This window comes from Lissotriton vulgaris, chromosome 5 (genome assembly GCF_964263255.1).
Source record: "Lissotriton vulgaris chromosome 5, aLisVul1.2, whole genome shotgun sequence".
Classification (NCBI taxonomy): Eukaryota; Metazoa; Chordata; class Amphibia; order Caudata; family Salamandridae; genus Lissotriton; species Lissotriton vulgaris.
The window spans coordinates 1920022889-1920042979 of record NC_141693.1 but is presented as its reverse complement, the minus strand read 5'-3'; the positions used below and the strand labels follow the sequence as shown (position 1 = coordinate 1920042979).

At 45.6% G+C, this 20091-nt stretch overlaps 1 protein-coding gene across 2 annotated transcripts in view; it reads right to left on the bottom strand.

Annotated features, from left to right (window-relative positions):
* Positions 1-7375, bottom strand: part of LOC147717724 (E3 ubiquitin-protein ligase TRIM39-like) — a 357009-nt gene extending 349634 nt beyond the window's left edge. For both annotated transcript variants that reach the window (XM_086924505.1, XM_086924506.1), the window contains exon 1: positions 6882-7375. In XM_086924505.1, coding sequence (XP_086780631.1) covers positions 6882-7286 — 405 coding nt within the window. In that variant the 5' untranslated portion in view covers positions 7287-7375. The remainder of the gene's footprint in view (positions 1-6881) is intronic.
* Between the last annotated feature and the right edge of the window lie 12716 nt (positions 7376-20091).

The following is a 20091-nucleotide window of genomic DNA, read 5'->3' as shown; positions in this document are numbered from 1 at the left end:
AAGCCAGGAAGGGTTTCGCAGCGGTCGAAGCGCCTTGGGACCCTATGGGTAAGTAGTGCGCTATATAAATGCCTATACATTTACATTTACATTACAGTGGTGGCTCTGAAGTGGGGGAGACTTCAAAGACTTGTCCTTGAAGTGCTCAGAGGTCCTCCTTTCCAGCCCTGGCTCCAGACTCAATACAGGGGCTATGAAGCCCAGTACTTAATTTGTGTAAAAAAAATAAGTGCCAGGGCCCCCATCAGGAGGCCACTGCAGCTTGCACCTGCCGGCGCTGCCAATGACAGTATCAACACAACTGATAACCATCAAACTCCTACAAGTGTGGGTGTCCCGAATATTCCAGTCACTCAAAGCTATAAGAATGGCTTGGGTGGTGGGCCTTAGTAATTTTTAATGTGTATTGAATTAATAAACTATTGTTGTTGTGCTCATCTCTGAATTAGGCAAATAGCACAACTAAGTGGCAGAATGTCTTAAGTACTGGTGTTGTTAATTAAGTGCTGGTGCCAAACACAGACTCAAATTAAGCATTGATGCAGCCCTTTGTGTTAGTGTGAATTGCACTGTTTCCCTCGAGATCAGTGTCAAGTCAAGTCAAGTTTAAATTTGTATAGCGCACTACTCACCCAGAGGGTCTCAAGGCCCTTGAGGGATTGGGGGAGCTTTACTTATCAAATATCCAAGTTTTTAGTTGTTTTCTGAAGAAGAGGTGGTTCTGTGTGAGGCGGAGGTGGGTGGGGAGGGAATTCCAGGTCTTGGCCGCTAAGTAGGAGAAGGATCTTCCTCCCATGGTGGATCTTTGGATGCGTGGAATTGTGGCGAGGGCTTGATTGGATGATCGAAGTTGGCGGGTGGGGGAGTAGAAGGACAGGCGTGTGTTGAGGTATTCGGGTCCTAGGTCGTAGAGGGCTTTGTATGCATGGGTGAGGAGACGGAACGTTATTCTCTTGTTGACGGGGAGCCAGTGGAGGTCTTTCAGGTGACCGGAAATGTGAGCTTGGCGGGGCAAGTCTAGGATGAGTCTGGCTGAGGCGTTTTGGATGCGTTGGGAGTTTTTTCTGGAGTTTGGCTGTGGTTTCGGCGTAAAGGGTGTTTCCGTAGTCTAGTCGGCTTGTGACCAGTGCATGGGTGACCGTCTTTCTTGTTTCGGTGGGGATCCAACTGAAGATTTTGTTGAGCATACGTCGGATGTTGAAGCATGAAGATGAGACGGTCATCGAGAGGGAGGAGTCCAGGATGAAGCCCAAGTTATGTGTGTGGTCCATTGGTATTGGTGCGTTTCCCAGGGCCGGAGGCCACCATGAGTCGTCCCAGGCGGAGGGGGATGATCCTAAGATGAGGACTTCCGTTTTGTCCGAGTTTAGATTTAAACGGCTGTTCTTCATCCATTTGGCTACTTCTTTCATCCCTTCGTGTAGGTTGGTTTTGGCGGTGTTTGGGTCTTTGGTGAGGGATAGGATCAGCTGAGTGTCGTCTGCGTAGGAGATAATGTTAAGGTTGTGTTGGCGCGCAATGGATGCAAGGGGACTCATGTATACGTTGAAGAGGGAGGGACTGAGTGAAGATCCTTGGGGTACGCCGCAGATGACTTCGGTGGCCTCTGATCTAAAAGGGGAGAGGCGGACTCTCTGGGTACTTCCGGCGAGGAACGAGATTATCCAGTCCAATGCTTTTCCTTGTATTCCGACGTTGCTGAGGCGTTGTATAAGGGTGTTATGACAGACTGTGTCGAAGGCTGCGGAGAGGTCGAGTAGGATGAGGGCAGCAGTTTCTCATTTGTCCAGTAGAGTTCGAATGTCGTCTGTTGCTGCGATGAGGGCGGTCTCGGTGCTGTGTTTGGCTCAGAAGCCGGACTGTGTAGGGTCGAGGGATTTGTTGGATTCGAGGAAGGCGGCGAGTTGACTGTTGACGGCTTTTTCAATGACTTTGGCAGGGAATGGGAGGAGTGAAATGGGGCGGTAGTTCTTAAGTTCAGTGGGGTCTGCTGTAGGTTTCTTCAAGAGGGCGCTGAGTTCGGCATGTTTCCAGCTTTCCGGGAAGGTGGCGGAGTTGAGGGAGCAGTTGATGACGTCTCGGAGATGGGGTGCGATAATGGAGTCTGCTTTGTTGAAAATGTGGTGGGGACATGGGTCGGTTGGCGATCCTGAGTGAATGGTGTTCATGAGGCGCATGGTGTCTTCAGTGGTGATTGGGTTCCAGGCGCAAAGGTTGTTGGAGGGGGGTTTAAGTTTGGAGGTAGGTGGGGTGGGCTGGTCTCCAAAGCTGGTATGTATGTCAGCGATTTTGTTGTGGAAGAACGAGGCTAGAGAGTCGCAGAGGTCTTGGGATGGGGAGATGTCGTTGGTGCTGGCGGTAGGGTTGGTAAACTCTTTGACGATGTTGAATAGTTCCTTGCTGTTGTGGGCGTTGTTGTCGAGTCGATCCTTGAATGCTGATTTCTTGGTGGATCGGATCAGTTGGTGGTGTTTGCGGGTGGTGTTCTTGAAGGTGGTCAGGTTGTCAGTGGTTGGGTTTTTTCGCCAGGCTTTCTCGAGGGTGCGACAGATCTTCTTGGATTTCTTTAGGTCGTCATTAAACCAGGGGGCTTTTTTGCTGCCATGCTTGATTTGATGGTTTTTCAAGGATGCTAATTCGTCAGCGCTGTGCGTGATCCATTGTGTGAGGTTGGTGGCTGCTTGGTTTGGGTCCGATGATTTTGCAGGAGGGTTTTGGTGAAGCGATGTGCAGAGATGGTCGGTGCTAATTTTATTCCAGTTTCTACAGGGAATTGGTTGTGGGTGGTTGTGGGTCGTAGTCTTTTTGTAGTTGAAGTGAACGCAGCTGTGGTCCGTCCAGTGGAGGGCTGTGGTGTGATTAAAGGAGATGTGCTAGCTGGAGGTGAAGATTGGGTCGAGCGTGTGCCCGGCAAAGTGGGTGTAAACAAGTTGTTTGAGTCCGAGATTGGCGAGGTTGTCCAAAAGGGTGGTGGTGTTGCTGTTGTTGTTCTTTTCCAGGTGGAAGTTGAGGTCTCCCAGTAGGATGTAGTCCTCGGAGGGGAGGGCGTGAGGGCTGATGAAGTCAGTGATGTCTTCGCTGAATTGTGTGAGGGGTCCGGGTGGTCTACAGATGAGGGTGCCTCTGAGTGTGGTCTTAGGGTCGGTGTGAATCTAGAAGTGAAGGTGTTCGGCGGTTGTGAGGTTGTCATCGGAACTGGTCGTGATGCGGATGGTGTTCTTATGAACGATGGCGATTCCTCCTCCTGTTTGGTTGATGCGGTCCTTTCGGATGATCTTGTAGCCTTCCAGGATGGCAATGGCGATGTCGGGCGCTGATGAGGCGTTCATCCAGGTTTCTGTAAGAAAGGCGACGTCCGGCGATGTGGTGTCGAGTAGGTTCCAAAGTTCAATGGCGTGTCTGTGGACGGAGCGGGTGTTGAGTAGGATGCACTTCAGATGGTTAGTGTCGGAGCTCTGTTTGGAGTTTGTGGATTTGGGGTGGGTCCTGATGCAGTCAAACTTGCAGGAGTGGCAGGTGAAGGGCCCATGTGTGTGTCCTGGTGCGGCTTGGAAGCAGTCTGGGAGACGGCCGGAGTTGAGTGCTGAGAGGGTAGCGGTGTCGTACGTTATGCGGGAGGAGAGGATTTTGCGGGGACCAGAGGGTCTGGCGCTGGGCGCGGTCCGGAGGGGAGTAGACGGGCTTACCTTTTGCGCGCCTTCGGCGCACATGGGGCGCGTCCGCTGCGCGCAAATGCATCTGACATAAGTGGATAGTGGGGGGAGGGGCGGAGAGGACAGGCTCCGAGGCACAACAACAACAAGATGGCAGCAAAAGCAAAACCGAAACAGGTTGGGGCACATAGTTGGATTACGGGGCTTTGCCCTTCCTCAGGGGCCGTGTGGTTTTCTGAAAATGACCAAGTACAAAGTCAAATCAATTGTTCATTCAAGATACATGTGGGACACAGTTTAATAAAGTGTAACGCATTTGTCGTCATGCATAAGGGTGAGAGGGGGATTCCAGTGTGAGTCATCAGGTATAATACGTGTAATCATCATGCATATCAGGGTGTGAATAAATCACGGTGTGACACGAAGGGTAACAGAATTCGTGAACTGGATGTGTCCGCAAAGGTGCCATACGTGAAACGATGGGGATAAAGATGTGAGAACTAAGTGCGACAGTGCTATTCGAAAACGCGTGCTCCCATTCTGACTGTTAGTAGCATGCAGTGGCTACTATATGGCAATTCTAACCTGATACGAGTGTGAATCTGATTCTTATGGCAAGTTACTATGAGCCTGTAAGAAAAGGTTTAAGCCTGGTCAAGTTAGTGGTTCAACGCGGTTCAACACGGTATATCCAAATGGACGGGAGGTGTCCATTTCAAGAAAGTATACCTTACCGGAAAGTGAAAGACTATGTAGTTCCGCGCTCGTAAATTCGAAATGTTCCGGGTTCCGACGATGTTCGTACGTTGGATGTCGTGCTCTAAATGGATGTGGGAGGTCATGTGATAGGGGTAATGTCTTCCGTGCCCTGATTGGCTAAAACATCGTCGCGTGTGCTCGCGAGTGTGCTTGAACAAAAATAATATCTTTCAAGGTGTGTATAGATCCGAGCAAAGGTCAGCATAAGATAGCGAAAATGATATGGAATAAAACGGTAATAATCCAGTGTACCACCTGTGTGCTGTAAGAAGACTGTCTCGCCCGTGATAGGCTGGGCGGCTGATCACGTGATCACGCGATAAAGTGAAAGAATAGAAAACTTTATGTGTGCTGGGAAGCGAACAAAGTGACAGGTGTAGGTAACAGTTGTAACATGAAGTGTATATACCTGGTAAATATGGGCGTGTACATAACAGCTGATGTGTTACATTCCTGATACTTACAATAGAATATACTAAAAACAATATAAACAAATGTGTTAGGACAGGACACAGCCTTTTTAGGAGTGAGCGGGGCTGGGTCCAGCCCTTCCTGCCATCCTGCCAGGAGAGCCCATTAAGTCACACCTAAGCTTCCACTGTGTGTGACTGTCTGGGAGGAATACACAAAGCCCAACTGTCCTCTACCCCAGGCATGTGATCAGTGACGGGTTACAGGCACCAAATGGCTAAAGCAAGAAAATGCAAACTTTATAAAAGTACCATTTAAGAATTGCAATTTAAAAATTGGACGTCACTATGATTTAGGTTTTTGAATTGTGATTCCAGAGACACCAGACTTGAAGGATTGATCTCTTCCCAATTGGGAATTACACATATATATAAGTGTTATAAGGTAATCCCAATGCTATCCTATTGGAAAAGGATGGCCTGCAGAATTGAAAACTAATTTGAGAGTTTTGCACTACAAGGACATGTAAAACTTAAAAGTACAAGTCCTGCCTTATAAACATATTGCACTCTGCCCTCTGGGTTGTCCATGGCCTACCTTAAAAGTGACTTATATGTATAAAAAGGGATGGTTTAGGCCTGGGGAAAGGTTTACTTTGCCAGGTCGACATTGCAGTGTAAACTACACACCCAGACCCTGTTATGGCAGGCCTTAAACATGCGCGGCGCGAATTTTCGCGCTGTGCTGAAGGTTCTAATGAGCCTATCGGCTCATGACGGAACCGTTCCGTCATGAGCATGGAAGGGGTTAAAGGGTTAGTTACATGGGAGGTACAATCAGTGCTGCAGGCCCACTAGTTGCATTTAATTTACAGGCCCTGGGTACATGTAGTACCACTTTACTATGGACTTATAAGGAAATGACATATGCCAATTTGGGATGAACTAATTTTACCATCTTTAGGGGAGATAACACAAAGGCTCCTAATATCAGAAAAACTAGGTCAGAAAAGTGGAGGAGGCAGGCAAAACTTTGGGGGTAGGGAAGACCACCCTAAGTCTGTCAGGTCTAACAGCTTGCACTGGCAGGTTTTATTTGAGGTGTAGATGTTCAGATAGTTTTCCCCAAAAAAATTGTAGAAGCTGTTTAAAACAGGACGATGTAAGACAAGGCGTGAAGTTGATAGGATGAAAGAGGAGTTCAATCACTAAGTTGTCTATTGAGACGTATTTGAAATATCTGAAGGTTTGGCTTTCTCCTTTCGATTGACCTTGGTTTGTTGTTAGAATGTAGAACAATGTCTAAGGACTGGTTAAGTAGTCAGTCCAGGTATGGGGTGTGGGTGGTTTGTACTGCATTGATGGTGATGCTAAGAAGACAAGGTCAAGGGTATGTCCTTTGGAGGTGTCAGTTGTGTGACATGCTTTATCAGGAAGAGAGTGTCAATGAGGTTGAGGAGGACATAGTCCTCAGTTCCAAATTCAGAAGCTCTGGACATTAGGCCACCTAGGACCACAACGGTCCAGGGTTCTGAATACAATCCCATGGTGAACATAGATGGTGTAGATTGAGCTGAAGGTGGCCAGGAACATTGATAAATTGTTAACAAATTATTTACCAGGCACATTCCTCCTCTGCCAGCCCCAGCATAAAACTACTACTTACTCCTACCTACTAATAAACATTGCGGTATTGTGGAACTGTACTTTCAGAGGTGGAGTGTGCATCGACAGAGGAACTGACTTCGATCTCCTTGTCATTCAAGGAGTGCAAATTTTGCGTTTCAATTCCGGGACGTGTAATCCGGCTTTTATAACAGGAAAATAAAACTTCAAGTCCCAGAATGCAACGGAAAAAAACAGGAACGGGGCAGCTAGCCATGCTTGGACACAAAACAATAGGAACCTATAAATATACAGGTGCAAAAAGAAAATACATATGTTTCTGAATCAGAATGGCTAAATCTGTGGCAATAAAACCCTGTAATCCTGGGCAGCCTCTGGAATCAGATGAATTCTGTGCGGCCCCACCCCTATCACACATCTGGATTTTACTCACCTTGTACTCCTGAGCAGCTTCTTGCATGGGAAGTACTGAGTGAGCCTTGTGGTCCCGGGACTCTCGACAGATCACACAGATGGGCTCCTGGTCATCTTCACAGAACAGTTTCAGTGTTTCTTCATGTTCTCGGCACAGGTTCTCTCCCTGGGCGGGCGCACTCGGGGTGTGAAGCTGTTTCAACAGCTCCACTATGTTTCCCAGCTGTCTGACGGGCCTTAATATTTTGCTCTTAGAGGTTTCTCTGCACTGAGGGCAGGGGAAGTCCGTCCCCAACCCTTCCCAGTACCGAGTGATACAGGACAGACAGAAGGCATGCCCACAGTCCGCAGCCACGGGGTCTGTGAAATATTCCAGGCATATGGAGCAGGTGGCCTCCTCCTTGAGCTGTTTGTTTGCAGCCATTTCCTATATAAAAGTTCGTTTCTCGCTCGCAGTTCTATGAAGTGGGCGTGTCTTTGCCCGTGTTTTACATCCTCACAGGAGCCTCGGGATGTCACTGGCTGCTCTCTCTGCCTCGCCAGTCGCGTGGCCGCAGGTGTACCTGGGAGCGGCTCGGAGTGTGAGTGGGCGTGGCTCTAGCTGACCTGGTCCTATCGGTGATCCGTGTCTCCCTGATTTGCCTGACCCTCGCCCCGCGGGCGGCTTAGTCTCCTGTGATTTGCTCTTGACCCGGGAAGGAGGGGCGGAGATTACACTTCCCTGGCTGCATTTCAAAAGTGAAAGAGGTTTATTTTCGAGTAATGACCTTCCTCTGTGTCTGTGTAGAAGCTCGTGTACTTCTGCAGTTTATATAAAAAAAAAGTGAAAGAGATTTAATTACGAGTCATCATGACCAGAGGCAATCACTTTCCCTGTGTTTGGGTGTTGTTGCAGGTATAATGTATATATATATATCACCAAACTTCTCCCCTTGTAGGCAGAAAAGTCGCACACGCAGCACTGTTATTTCGATGTTTATTAACCCACCGCAACAAAGTAAGGCGCTCCTGACGCGCTTCGTTCTGCTTAGAACTTTCTCAAAGGTAAGCCGTGACATCTTACCGGTGGCATGGTACATGGCTTCATGACGTTCAGCTCTCCAAGGGTTCCAAAGATGGGATAGGATCAGGATTACACTCCTGGGGACATCTGGGTGGGAGACCACATCGAGCCTTCTCTGACCTAGCAACACTACTCCCTTCTCCATACTCAATTCTACAAATACTTACAACTTCATTCGTTGGAAGCCCAGGTCATGGTGGTCAATCTGGGTAAAGGGGGAGTATCACGAATATACCGCTCTCTTGTGAATAACGGCCCGTCACTTTAGATGCTTTGCGGGCCCACTGGGATGGGCGGGTGGGTCCCCTGGAGGAGGAGGATTGGCGAGATGCCATGATGGCTCCTAAGACTCTGACACGCTCCTCAAAACTACGGCTCATCCAGCTGTACTACCTCCACAATGCATACCTCACTGCCGTTCGCATGCACCGGGTGGGTTTACGCCCCTCACCGAACTGTACACGTTGCGGTCAGGCCCCGGCAGACTTTTACCATATGGTCTGGCAATGCATAGATCTCGCCTCCTTTTGGGCAGGTGTAGAAACCGACCTCACTAACACTTTGGGGTGGCAAGTCCCACATGATCCCACCAGTCTCCTACTTGGGGTGTTTAATGGCCTAGACGACTCCCGAGCTGATATGTGTTTCTTGGGCACGGCATTAGCGGTGGCCAAGCGGGACATAGAGGTGACCTGGTAACAGGTAGGGCCTCCCACTGTGCGTAAGTGATGCATGGGGGTGGACTGGTGCGCGGCCCAAGAAGAACCTCTCTTTAAGGCCCAGGGTTGCCCTGAGAAATTTGAGAAGGTTTGGGGCAAATGGCTAAACATACTGGGTTGACCTCTACGATAACATCTCACCTGCTTTGTGATTTTCTTTTTCATCCACGAGGGTTGCCACAAGGGCCTTGTATTATGTTTAGGCACTCTTATTACCTGCTGATGATGGATACTGGTGTATTGTGCACTGTCTCACTGTCCTCATTTGTTTCTATTTGCATAAATGCTAATAAAAAATTTGAATATAAAAAAAAATTCAATCTGAAATTGTGAGACTGTGAATTAAACATTACTGAGGGCTGTGCAAGGAGTAGTGGTCGTCAGTGGCTCAATCACTCCTGTTCTGTACACGCTATGTTAAACATGTACATCTTTTACAATCATTCCTCTTCTGTACACTCTATCTTAAACATGAACGTCTTTTTCAATCACTCCCATTCTGTACACTTTATGTTAAACATGTACATCTTTTTTCTCTCCAAATCTCGTCTATCTGCATATCTTATACCTCATTCTTTACTCTTCATCACCCTCTTTTCACTCTCTGTTGAATGCTCTTCTTTGCATCTCCTTCACTTCACCACCCCAAAGACACAACGCACAACTCACCTGTAAACAAGGCATTTTCTTTTACTTTCACCTTGACTGTATTTTGACAACTGCATACATATTTCACCCATATTTGCACAGAATCACAACTGCAACTGAAATATGTGACCAATGCTATGTGCACTCTACAGAGAAGGGATTGGATGACCATGTATTCTGAACATCTTTGTGTCCCACCGACAGTCAGTCACTGCCTTAAGCTTCAACTCCAGGCCTTCCAATCATGGTGCATTATAAACATAACACCTGGAGACAAGTAAGTTCAAAGTATACTCTGTACAAGAGTAATGTGCTAAGGAAAAATACAGAAATAAAAATCCTAGAAATAGTTAACACTGTTAGAGAATGCACATTTAAATTGTTTAAATTGTCAAATTTAAAGAGGAACTAGATTACCATAACAGTTTCATAAATCTAGCACTGTGTTTTGCCAGTAAAGTTAAGCACATCAATATATGGCCAAATAGGGACCCATTTCAGTGTTTGTTTTTAATTACTTCTAGGCCTGAGACTCTGAGGGACCTGGCACAATTAAAGCCTTGGTATTATGGCATGTTAAGTCCTGCGAAACCAAACTACCATTACTATTCGAGGATGGAAATACACAAGCAGGGCAGGACAAACTTCTAACGGGAAACAGCCATTACATTGCATGCGTTACGACGCATTCGATTACAACACGGTCGCTACAACGACCACGTTGTTACATCACAGTACATTACAACGTAAGTCGTAACATCGACTTGCTATAGGAGGCGCACAAACCTAAGGAATAGTATAATTTACTATTCCAATACCTTCCCTAATGTTGCACACACTGGAGTTAGAATAGTAAATTATACTATTCCTAAGTCCAGCATGCCCCCTACAGCAAGTCGATGTAACGACTTGCGTTATAATATACTGCGATGTAACAGCGCGTCGTTGTAACAACCGTGTTGTAATCACATGCGTTGTAAATGCATGCAATGTAAGGTTCTATATTCCTTCTAACACCTGACCAACCAGAGACAATATGAGAGCAGTACAGAGACAGTTCTTTGTAGGATGGAAAGTGTCTCGCAGAGAAAACTGCATATTTTGAAAGATCGATAGAAAACAGATCAGACTTTCTTTTTAGTTTTAATATTCGGATGATCTCCATTTCTGGCAGTTCTGTGCCAATAAATGCATGTGTGTACTATGATCTGAAGCGATTAACAGTGGCATGTAAAATAATTATATCCATTCATTCCTCAACCGTCCTCACCTTCAGAGAGGCTTAGGCTGTCTACCTGAACAAAGGGGCAGCCCTACACAAGTGATCGCCATTTGTCCACCAAAGGTGGCTTCCTCTTTTAAGCTCCCCTCTTGGGCAAACACGCTGTTTGACTTCCTGCAACGAGGAGGTAACACCTCCCTCTGTGGAAGGCCTCTATTGGTCCTGAGTCTGGGAGTCGTTCACACGACTCAACAGAAGGTGGCCATCAACTGTGAACGGCCACCAGACAATAGAGCGATAACTTTCTAAAAGTTGCCTTCCCTTAAAAGTGACATTAAATTTCATGTTATAAAATGCAATAAACTGATATATTAAAAAAATATGTCCACAGGGTTGGGTGGATTGGAGCCCATTTCTGTTTATTTTGAGTAAATCCAATGTTCCTGAGCAGCACCATTGATGTAACATCGATGGATATTAGAACAAATGCCTAGGGTGAAGGCTTCATTAACTCTGCCACTGATAGGGTTCTCTGTCTATTTTCACAACAATTTACCTTTGTGTAAGGATGAAGATTTCAAGTTGGACAATAAGTGCTCCGCATGGATGGCAACTCCCTCCATCACTTCTTGCTTGGCTATTTCTTGTTTCTTGAGGAAATATACAGAGTACATAGAGTAGACCCTGGAAGGTGTAACTGGTCAAATGCATGTGGGACAGTGACCAGTGCAAAGCATTGTGGCAATATGATCATTCCCGACTCCTCTCTGAGGAAAGAAACTCTCAGTCAGCCGATCCTGATTAGCTGGTGTTTAAACTGGCAAAGATGCAGTGAAAGAGATTGGCATTGAGCAGCTACCCCGCTGTCTTGCTTTGTAAACAGGAGTTGGAGCTTCACTGCAGCTGATTGAACACCATTTTGACCTGAAAGTGTAAAAGCACTGCTGCTATTGACAATCTAGCCCAAAGGGCAGTGGACTGCTGTACAGGGTCAAAGGCAGACATAAAGTTAATTAATTATATGAGAGATAGCTGGCTTGTGGATGATTATTGCATCGGACATAGTGTTCTTCAAAGCTTTTCTGTAGTGGAGCAGCACATGGGCAGTTCTGATGGATTTGGGTGTGTTGTTCCAGATCTTGGATGCAAGGAAGGAAAAGGCCTGCAGCCTTGTTTTCTCTTTTTGAAAAGTCTTAGTTTGCAATTTGTTAGTGCCCTGGCTGTAGTTGTGACAAGAACCAACAGAGATGGCAAGATATCTGTAAGATAAGTGGGGCTGCTGGTTGTGATGGCTTTGTAAATGATGCAGCTGATTTTGAACATGGGGTGGGCCGGCAAAGGGAGCCAGTGGAGTTCCATCAGTATGTGAGTGGTATGCTGAATGAGACATGCTGTAGTATACAGGATGCTCTTATGCGGTGCAGGCGTGGAGTCTGGGAGGCCTTGGGGCATAGCAAAGCCTTACCACCATCCAGATGTGGTATGTGAAGGTTTGAACAGCATTTTGAAGATGTTTCCTGGAAAAAACAGCTTCAGTTTGTTTAGAAAAGACAGGTGGCAGTGGGGACAGAGAGGGGAAACCACTTGCCAAACTGTTTTTTTCTGTGGGCATATAGCCTTCAGGTAGCCACACCTCAAGGGTGGGCTACCAAGCTTTTAACATCCAAGGAAGGGTTCAGACATTTTAAGAGTGGGCAGAATAGTGCACTCTGGGATTTCGCGATGCCACAAACAGCCGGAAGCCGTCACAGGGTGGGAGGGATTCTGGTAATCCACTGGTTCGTGATCCCATCATCCCACCAAGGCACTTTTTGGACATAACTATGAATTCCCTGGCCTCCTGAACCTCAGATCGCATCTGGACTGAAGTAGGACACCCCAGCTGACATCTGGCAACAGAGGCTGCACCAACCATGGAACTGCTCCTACTGCTCCATGGGCTAGCAAAGTGAGGACTGTGCCTACTAAAGCCGTGACTCCAAAGGTCAGTCAGTTGGCCCTTGTTCCAGCAGTAGGGACACAACAACTGAAGTTGCCCATCCTGGCCAGGCAGTAGGCACTCTCAAGGAATAGCCACTGACCGCCAACGTGCAGCCGTGAAGACCTGCACTCCAGACCCAAAAGTTGCACCTGTGTCTGCTGGACGTGGGAGAGTCATCAGAATGTGGATTGGTTGCCAAAGATGCACAAAAGCCCTGATCAAAGGATACCACTGGACACTATGTGACCAGAGATCGGTAGCCAAGCAACTGTAGGGTTTATGCTGGCTCTAAGAGGACTTTGAGAGACTCCGACCCCTGTTGCTTAAGTCATCCCACCTTACCTGCAGACTGAGTAATAACCTCAGGAAGGCGCCCATTGACCACACAGCACCCAGAGCATATTTCAGCATCTTTAGCATCCTGCATTCCAGCATCAGGACCACTGCATTGAAGTCTATGGCAGTCTAGATGTAAAGTGAGGAACTGGACCTGAGACTGCTTTGGTGACCAGCTAATTTTCCAAATACTCCTTTTTGACCTCCCACAACTTTCTCCCTATCTGAATTGGTTGCCCAGTCCGGGCAGGAGTAGCTAAACACAACTCTTTCAAAAGTTGACAAACTTTACAGTTACCAATGTTTGTCTACGGTTTGGACTAAAAAGTGAGTTTAATGTTTTACTTAAAAATCTATATCTCCGGAACCCACCAGTGAATGCTAATTCATCTTGATGTCTAAAAAAAAATTCATAAAAATAGAATCTATTTTTATAAATTAGTTTCAGATTTCTTTCATTAGGTGTGATTTTCTTATTTCGTTGTTTTGTGCTTCTAAATGCTTTCCACTAGTTCCTTTGTTTAAGCCTTGTTACTCAAAGCCCCAGCTACCCAAGCTTGAGCGACAGCTTTTACAAATGAACCTTACTGGACCCAAGACAGTTTTGTGAGTGTATAACACAGTAATGTCACACAACCATACCATATAATACACCTAAATTATCATATTAGTGTCTATTGGTAGGATCCAAAACTTGTATTTAGCTATACCAGACAATTAATAAGTTAGTAACCACTGATAATCCGCCAAATCGATGCTGAGAAAAAGTTTCAAAAGTTTTGCCAAGTTATGAGTATCCAAGGCACCGTTTTCTAGGTTACTCCCTTACAGTAAGGTTCACAAACGTTTGACAAAAGCTACACAAAGTTTGGTACATTTTTTGATAACTCTTAAGGATGGGAAACATAGAAATTGACTTGGACATCCTGCCCACACTTAAAACCAATATCTAAGGGTGCTTTGCAGGGACAGAAAATTAAGTCTGGGGATCACTGCCAAAAAAGAGGACCTGGAAAAGGCCCTCAGAGCCTGGGAGAAAGCCAGTACAGCTCAACCCCAACTTACAGAGATTACCCCTAACAGGGGACCTCCATCTCTAAAGGGGGACTTATTAATGCGCGTTCTATGTGCTGCCATAGCCAAGACATCAAGGACTTAATCCTTGATTCGAACTTGGATATTCTTTTTATAACCGAAACCTGTCTGAATGACAAAAGCAATCCTGATCTAGCAAACGCTCTTCCCCCTGGTTTTACTATTATGAGGCAAGATAGGCCGAAGGGTAGAGGGGGAGGTGTCGCCGTGGTTCTTAGAGATACGATGAAGTATCACACGTTCAATCTAGACCCCTTTAAAGGGGCAGAAGGTATGGGTTTTTCCATTATGCTAAATGCATCTACATCTTTCTCAGGAGGTCTAATCTACCGCCCCCCAGGAAGTGCCACTACATTTCTGGACTCACTTAGTGACTCCTTAGGTCAGTTCCTTTTACGTTACCCCCACTTTACTCTGTTAGGTGATTTTAACCTGCAGTTAGAATCGAAAACGGATGCTCAAGCCCTCAATCTTCAGCAGACTCTCGAGATTTTTGGCTTACATCAGATGGTGGGCGCATCGACTCACTGCGCTGGACACACACTAGATGGTGTGTGTTCCAATTTTCCTTTCCTGGAGGTCCAGACACCTATCCCGCAAATCTGGACTGACCACAGTCTTATTCCTTTTAATTTCCGTATCCGTCGTACTCGTAAATCGATACATGCCACCCACCAACCTCCTACTAAAATCAATTGGAGGGTAGTGGAGGAAAGCTTGAAGGATGTTCCCATTCACCAATCACAAATCCCGATTATGACTGGGGACGTAACACAAGACACCAAACTTTTCCATACCTGGATGAACCAGATTACTAGAGAACTGGCCCCTCCTAAACGCCCCCTTGGTAAAGAGAGAAGAGGAAAGTATAATGCAACTTAGTTCTCACCAACACTGGCTGAGATACACTTAGGGGCCGATTATGATGGCGGACGGACCTGAGTCCGTCCGCCACCATAGAGAAGGAGGGACCGTCCACAGGGGCAGCGGCGGTCCCTCCATGCAGATTAGGATGTGACCGCCAGGGTGGCGGTCACATCCTCTATTTTTAACATTGCGGCGGGTGCAGCTTCAAGCTGCACCCGCCGCAATGTTAAAAATGCATGTACTACATTTACATGCACAAAGAGGCAGGCACCGCGCGGTGCCTGCCGCTTTGTGCATGTAAATGTTGGGGGGTACCATAGGTACCCCCCATGTGCACCCCCCACCCCCCGACACCCTGGGGGCCCAAAACGGGCCCCCAAAAGCCAAAGTCCACATGCTTTTCCACGGCGGAAAAGCCGCCGCGGAAAAGCATGTCTCCGTGCAAATCCTAATTTGGCTGACGGTGTCTTGCAGACACCGTCACCAAATAGCCCTCCCCACCCCGCGGATCAGTGGCGGACGGACCTGCAGTCCGCCGCTGGTCCATCCGCAATCCCACCGCCATCCTAATCTGGCGGTGGGTGTTCTATGTGGCTGCAGCGGTGAATCCGCATACTCCGGGACGGCGGTGGCTTCCGCCGGCCCGGAGTATGCGGATTCACCGCATTCATAATGAGGCCCTTATTGTGTAAGCAAAGTGAACGAAAGTGGCGTAAAACGTACGACCATTCAGCTAAAATCCTCTATACTCAACAAAGGCGACTATACCACTCCAGCATCAAAATAGAGAACAAGGAATACTATATAAAAGCTATTAAAGAAGCGCAGCAAAAGCAAAAAGCGGTCTTCTCCATCGTTAAATCCTTCACCCACCCCAAATCCCTTCAGCCTGAAATTCCGCCCTCCCAAACCTTCTGCGATCAAATAGCGGATCATTTTGAGAAGAAAATTGAACTAATCCAGAGAGACTTTTTGACCCCTCCCCGGTTGAAAAACTTTGATAAGGAGGAGGTCAGGACTCACTCTCTCAGTGCATTTAAGCCGGTCTTGTTGCTCCAATCTCGGGGCGCTATTCTGGCCTGTAAATCAGGGGCTCCTTCTGACTCATGTCCTCCACGAATTCTCCATCAGACAATCAATGTGATTAACCCCACTATTGATGAAATCATTAATACGTCACTTAGCACAGGAATGGTCCCACTTGATTGGAAAACAGCAATACTCAAGCCCCTAATGAAAAAATCTAACAAATCCCCCACGGACCTGTCCAATTTGCGTCCTATATCACTTCTCCCAGTCCTGGGTAAGATAACGGAACAGATGGTCTATTTTGAATTGAAAGACTTCATGGACACTTATAACATCCTTCACCCCCAACAATCAGGGTTCCGTCCTAGGCACTCGACGGAAACGGCCCTCATTGAGCTTACTGATTTAATTAAGTTTCTGCAAGATGAAGGGAAAAGCGCCGTTCTGATATTATTAGACCTTACAGCGGCATTCAACACCATTTCTCATACTATATTGATCAGTAGGCTGAGAGAGATTGGGATCACAGATATGGCCCTAGCGTGGATTGCCTCATTCCTGACTGATAGATTTCAAACTACGGCCCTGGGTCCCTTCCTCTCAGAGAAAAAGAAAGTTCTATCAGGAGTTCCACAAGGCTCGATTTTGAGCCCTTTATTATTTAATATTTACATGATTCCTCGTATTGCTTTAATTGAGTCATACGGCATTTATTCCACTTCATACGCCAATGACACTCAGTTAATTGTGCCCCTAGAAAGGAACTCGAACGAGGCAGAACAGAATTTAAAGAACTGCCTGACAGAAGTATTTCAATGGATGGAAGAAAATCACTTAAAATGCAACACAAACAAGACAGAGATTCTTCCCTTAGGGAAAAATGTGTATTTCTGTCCCAGCAAATGGTGGCCAGACGGCTCTCCTATCCCGCCCCAGGCTGTCGAATCAGCCATAAATCTGGGAGTCACATTTGACTCCGACCTCACTTTTGACCAGCATGTGAGAAATGTGGCAGGGAGTTGCTTTGGCATTATTAAATCACTAAAGAAGTTCTTTGACTTCCTCCCAATGGACTCTAGGAAGGCGGTGGCAGTTGCTTTAATTCTCTCCCGGCTAGACTATTGTAATGGATTGATGGCCGGGGGAAAAAAGGCAACGTTGAAGAAACTTCAGAGTGTGCAACACGCTGCGGCACGACTGGTATTGAAGCTACCGAGATGCGTGTGGCATCCTGGCTCTGTGTGTCTGTGCCTCATGACATAGCTGCGCTGATGTCATGAGGCACTGGATTCTCATATGGAATGTTATCCTTTGATCACTAAGCAGTTGCTATCTTACATTGATGCTGGCTGGATGTCCACCTGTGGATGGGATCTTACTTCTGAATAAAACCTGAACTTTCATCTACAAGTTTGTGGCTTCATATCTTACATTTGGCGACGCAGGATGGGATTCATTGGAAGAAGAAAAGATCTCAACACCTACCTCTAATATTTTTATTTTTAAAAAATAAGGAGAAACGTTTTCACAAACTTTACTTGGAAATTGGGACTTTGCTCCTACAAATTTTAACTGGAAAACCTAACTCTCCTGAGGTACTCCGTGGGATCCAACTTTATTCAACTTTAAATGGACACCAACTTTATTCAACTTTAAATGGACACTTCAATTTCGAAAAGAAGATTTCTACTTTGGTAAGAAACAAAACAGCCTTTTGTTTTTAACCCTTATTTTGCCGGTATCCACCAGCGCGACTATATTTTTTTTTTAAAAAAGAAACCTTCGTGGCATTCAATTTACCGCGATTGGACATACCGCCTTCGTTCTGCATCTTTTAAAAAGTCCTACCCCAACGTCCTCGCGTGCTGCAGAACGCCATCGTCGTCGCAAGCTTCAACAGAACACCATCGCCCAAGCCTTCGCAGAACCTCGAAGCTTCAGGTAAACAAACCAGCTTCCTTCTTCTCCGCGTCTCGGCGCAAGGCTTCGCAAGGCTTGCTGGGAAGGACGCAGAGCGTCCCGCAAAGCATCGTGGGAGTCACGCTAACGTGGGCGCCATTTTGGATTGGTCATTCTCGGAGTACACGCATTACATTTTTTTTATGCGTTTCGTGACTCCGACCGGCAATACTACCTTGGCAAATTATACTGTTTTAACTCCGTTTTTCAGCAATTTGCAAGAACTTTACCACAGATATATGAAGGTACTGTTTTCTACTCCGCATTTCAACAATTTGTCCACCTTCTTTGACACACTCGCTTGAAGCTGTTTTTTTTTTTTGTGTGTTCCACTACTGTGATACACACACACTGAACTGACTGCATTATTACTAGAAGCTGTTCTTGTGTGTTCACCTACTGTGACACACACACAATTAACTCATATATTTTCTTGTGTGACTGTGTTCCTGTTTTACTTCTCTTGTTCATTTTTTTTTTCTTTCAACATGCAAAATGTAACTGCCCCCCCTTTCTTCTTGTCCTCACCTGGAGATCCACCTATTAGATGGAAAAAATGGCGCAAAGTATTTGAAAGGTATGCAAGGGTGTGTGGTTCTAGTTTAAGTGCTGAAAGAAAGACAGCATTACTTTTACATTGTCTGGGGGCAGAAGGGCAAGAGGTATTCGATCATTTGCCTGACATTGATGACGGTACTTTAAATGAATATGAAATTTGTATTGCAAAACTAGATGAGCATTATCTTCCTAGAGTCAGTACAATTTTAGAAAGATATCATTTTGGTCGAAGAACACAAATGGAAGAAGAAACGATTGAGAACTATATTACAGCTTTAAGGAAACTTGCTTCCTCATGTAAGTTTGGGGCAAGTCTTGATGAGCATATTAGAGATCAGTTCATGCTTGGGTGTTATATTGAAAAGGTGAGAGAAGAATTGTGGCAAAAGGATGAACCTTCTTTAGAGGAAGTTCTTACTATTGCTAAGAGGATAGAACATTCTATTAAATGTGTAGAAGTCATCAAAAAGAATGGTGACAACAAAACTACGAAAGAAATTGTGAATGTTGTGAAATCTACTGCTAGAATAGGTGAAAATCAGCAAAAAGACTCTAAAAATGAAAATGTTTCGAACAAAATTCCTTATAAAAAAAAGGAGAACAGTTTGGATTTCTCCCAAGTAAGATGTTACAGATGTGGTAAAATGGGGCATTTTGCCACAGATAGACAATGTCCAGGTTGGAAAGCTTATTGTGGTAAGTGCAAAAGGAAAGGACACTTCACCTCATGTTGTAAAGGGGGAAACTATAGAGGTAGAGTGAATGAAATATTTTATGATTTTGAAAATGAAGATAATCTAGATGAACACCTAGATTGTGGGCAAATTTATATTCAAACTGTAAGTGCTGAGGAAGCAAAGAATTCTCCTTGTGATGAAATTTTGGTGGAAGGTTACCCCACCAAAGTCTTGTTCGATTCTGGGGCAAAAATTACTATTGTAGCAAAAGATTTTTTTTTTAGTAAGTTGGGACATAAACTTGAGCTCTCACGCCCCGATATAAGACCATTTGGTTATGCTGGTCAACCCATTAAACTACTTGGGGTTTTTGAAGGTATGATTAATTATAAGAATAGATTGGCCAAGGCAAAAATTTATGTTTCTCAAAAAGGAGATAGCATAATAAGCTGGTTTGCTCTCAAAGATTTGGGTGTTATGCTTGATCCGAACTCGACACCTCCTATTCTTCTAAAACAGCCCTTTCCCTGCACACCTCAAATTGTTTCATTAGTTTCTCATGATTTCACTAGTGAACTGAAAGCCAAATTTCCTAAAGTTTTTTCGGAAAATTTAGGATGTCTTAATGACTATTGTCATCGCATCATCTTGAAGAAGGATGCTGTACCTGTCTGCTGCAAAGTGCGAAATGTACCTGTAGCAGTCAGAGAACAAGTTAAAGATGAACTTGATAAGCTGGTCAAGGGAGGCATTATAGAAACAGTAGAGGGAACGGAGTGGGTTGCCCCGATTGTCGCAGCCAAGAAATCGGACAACTCTCTCCGTCTCTGTGTTGATTTAAGAGAACTCAACAAGTGTGTGGTCACTGATCATTATCCTCTACCTAAGATTGCGGACATGCTTATGCTACTTAAAGGTGCTAAAATTTTCAGTACCATTGATCTAAGGTCCGCGTACCATCAGATTAGGTTGGAAGAAGATTCGAAAGACTTAACCTCTTTTGTGACACCTTATGGCACTTTTAGGTTCGTCAGACTACCTTTTGGTTTAGTGTCAGCCGCATCGGTTTTTCAGA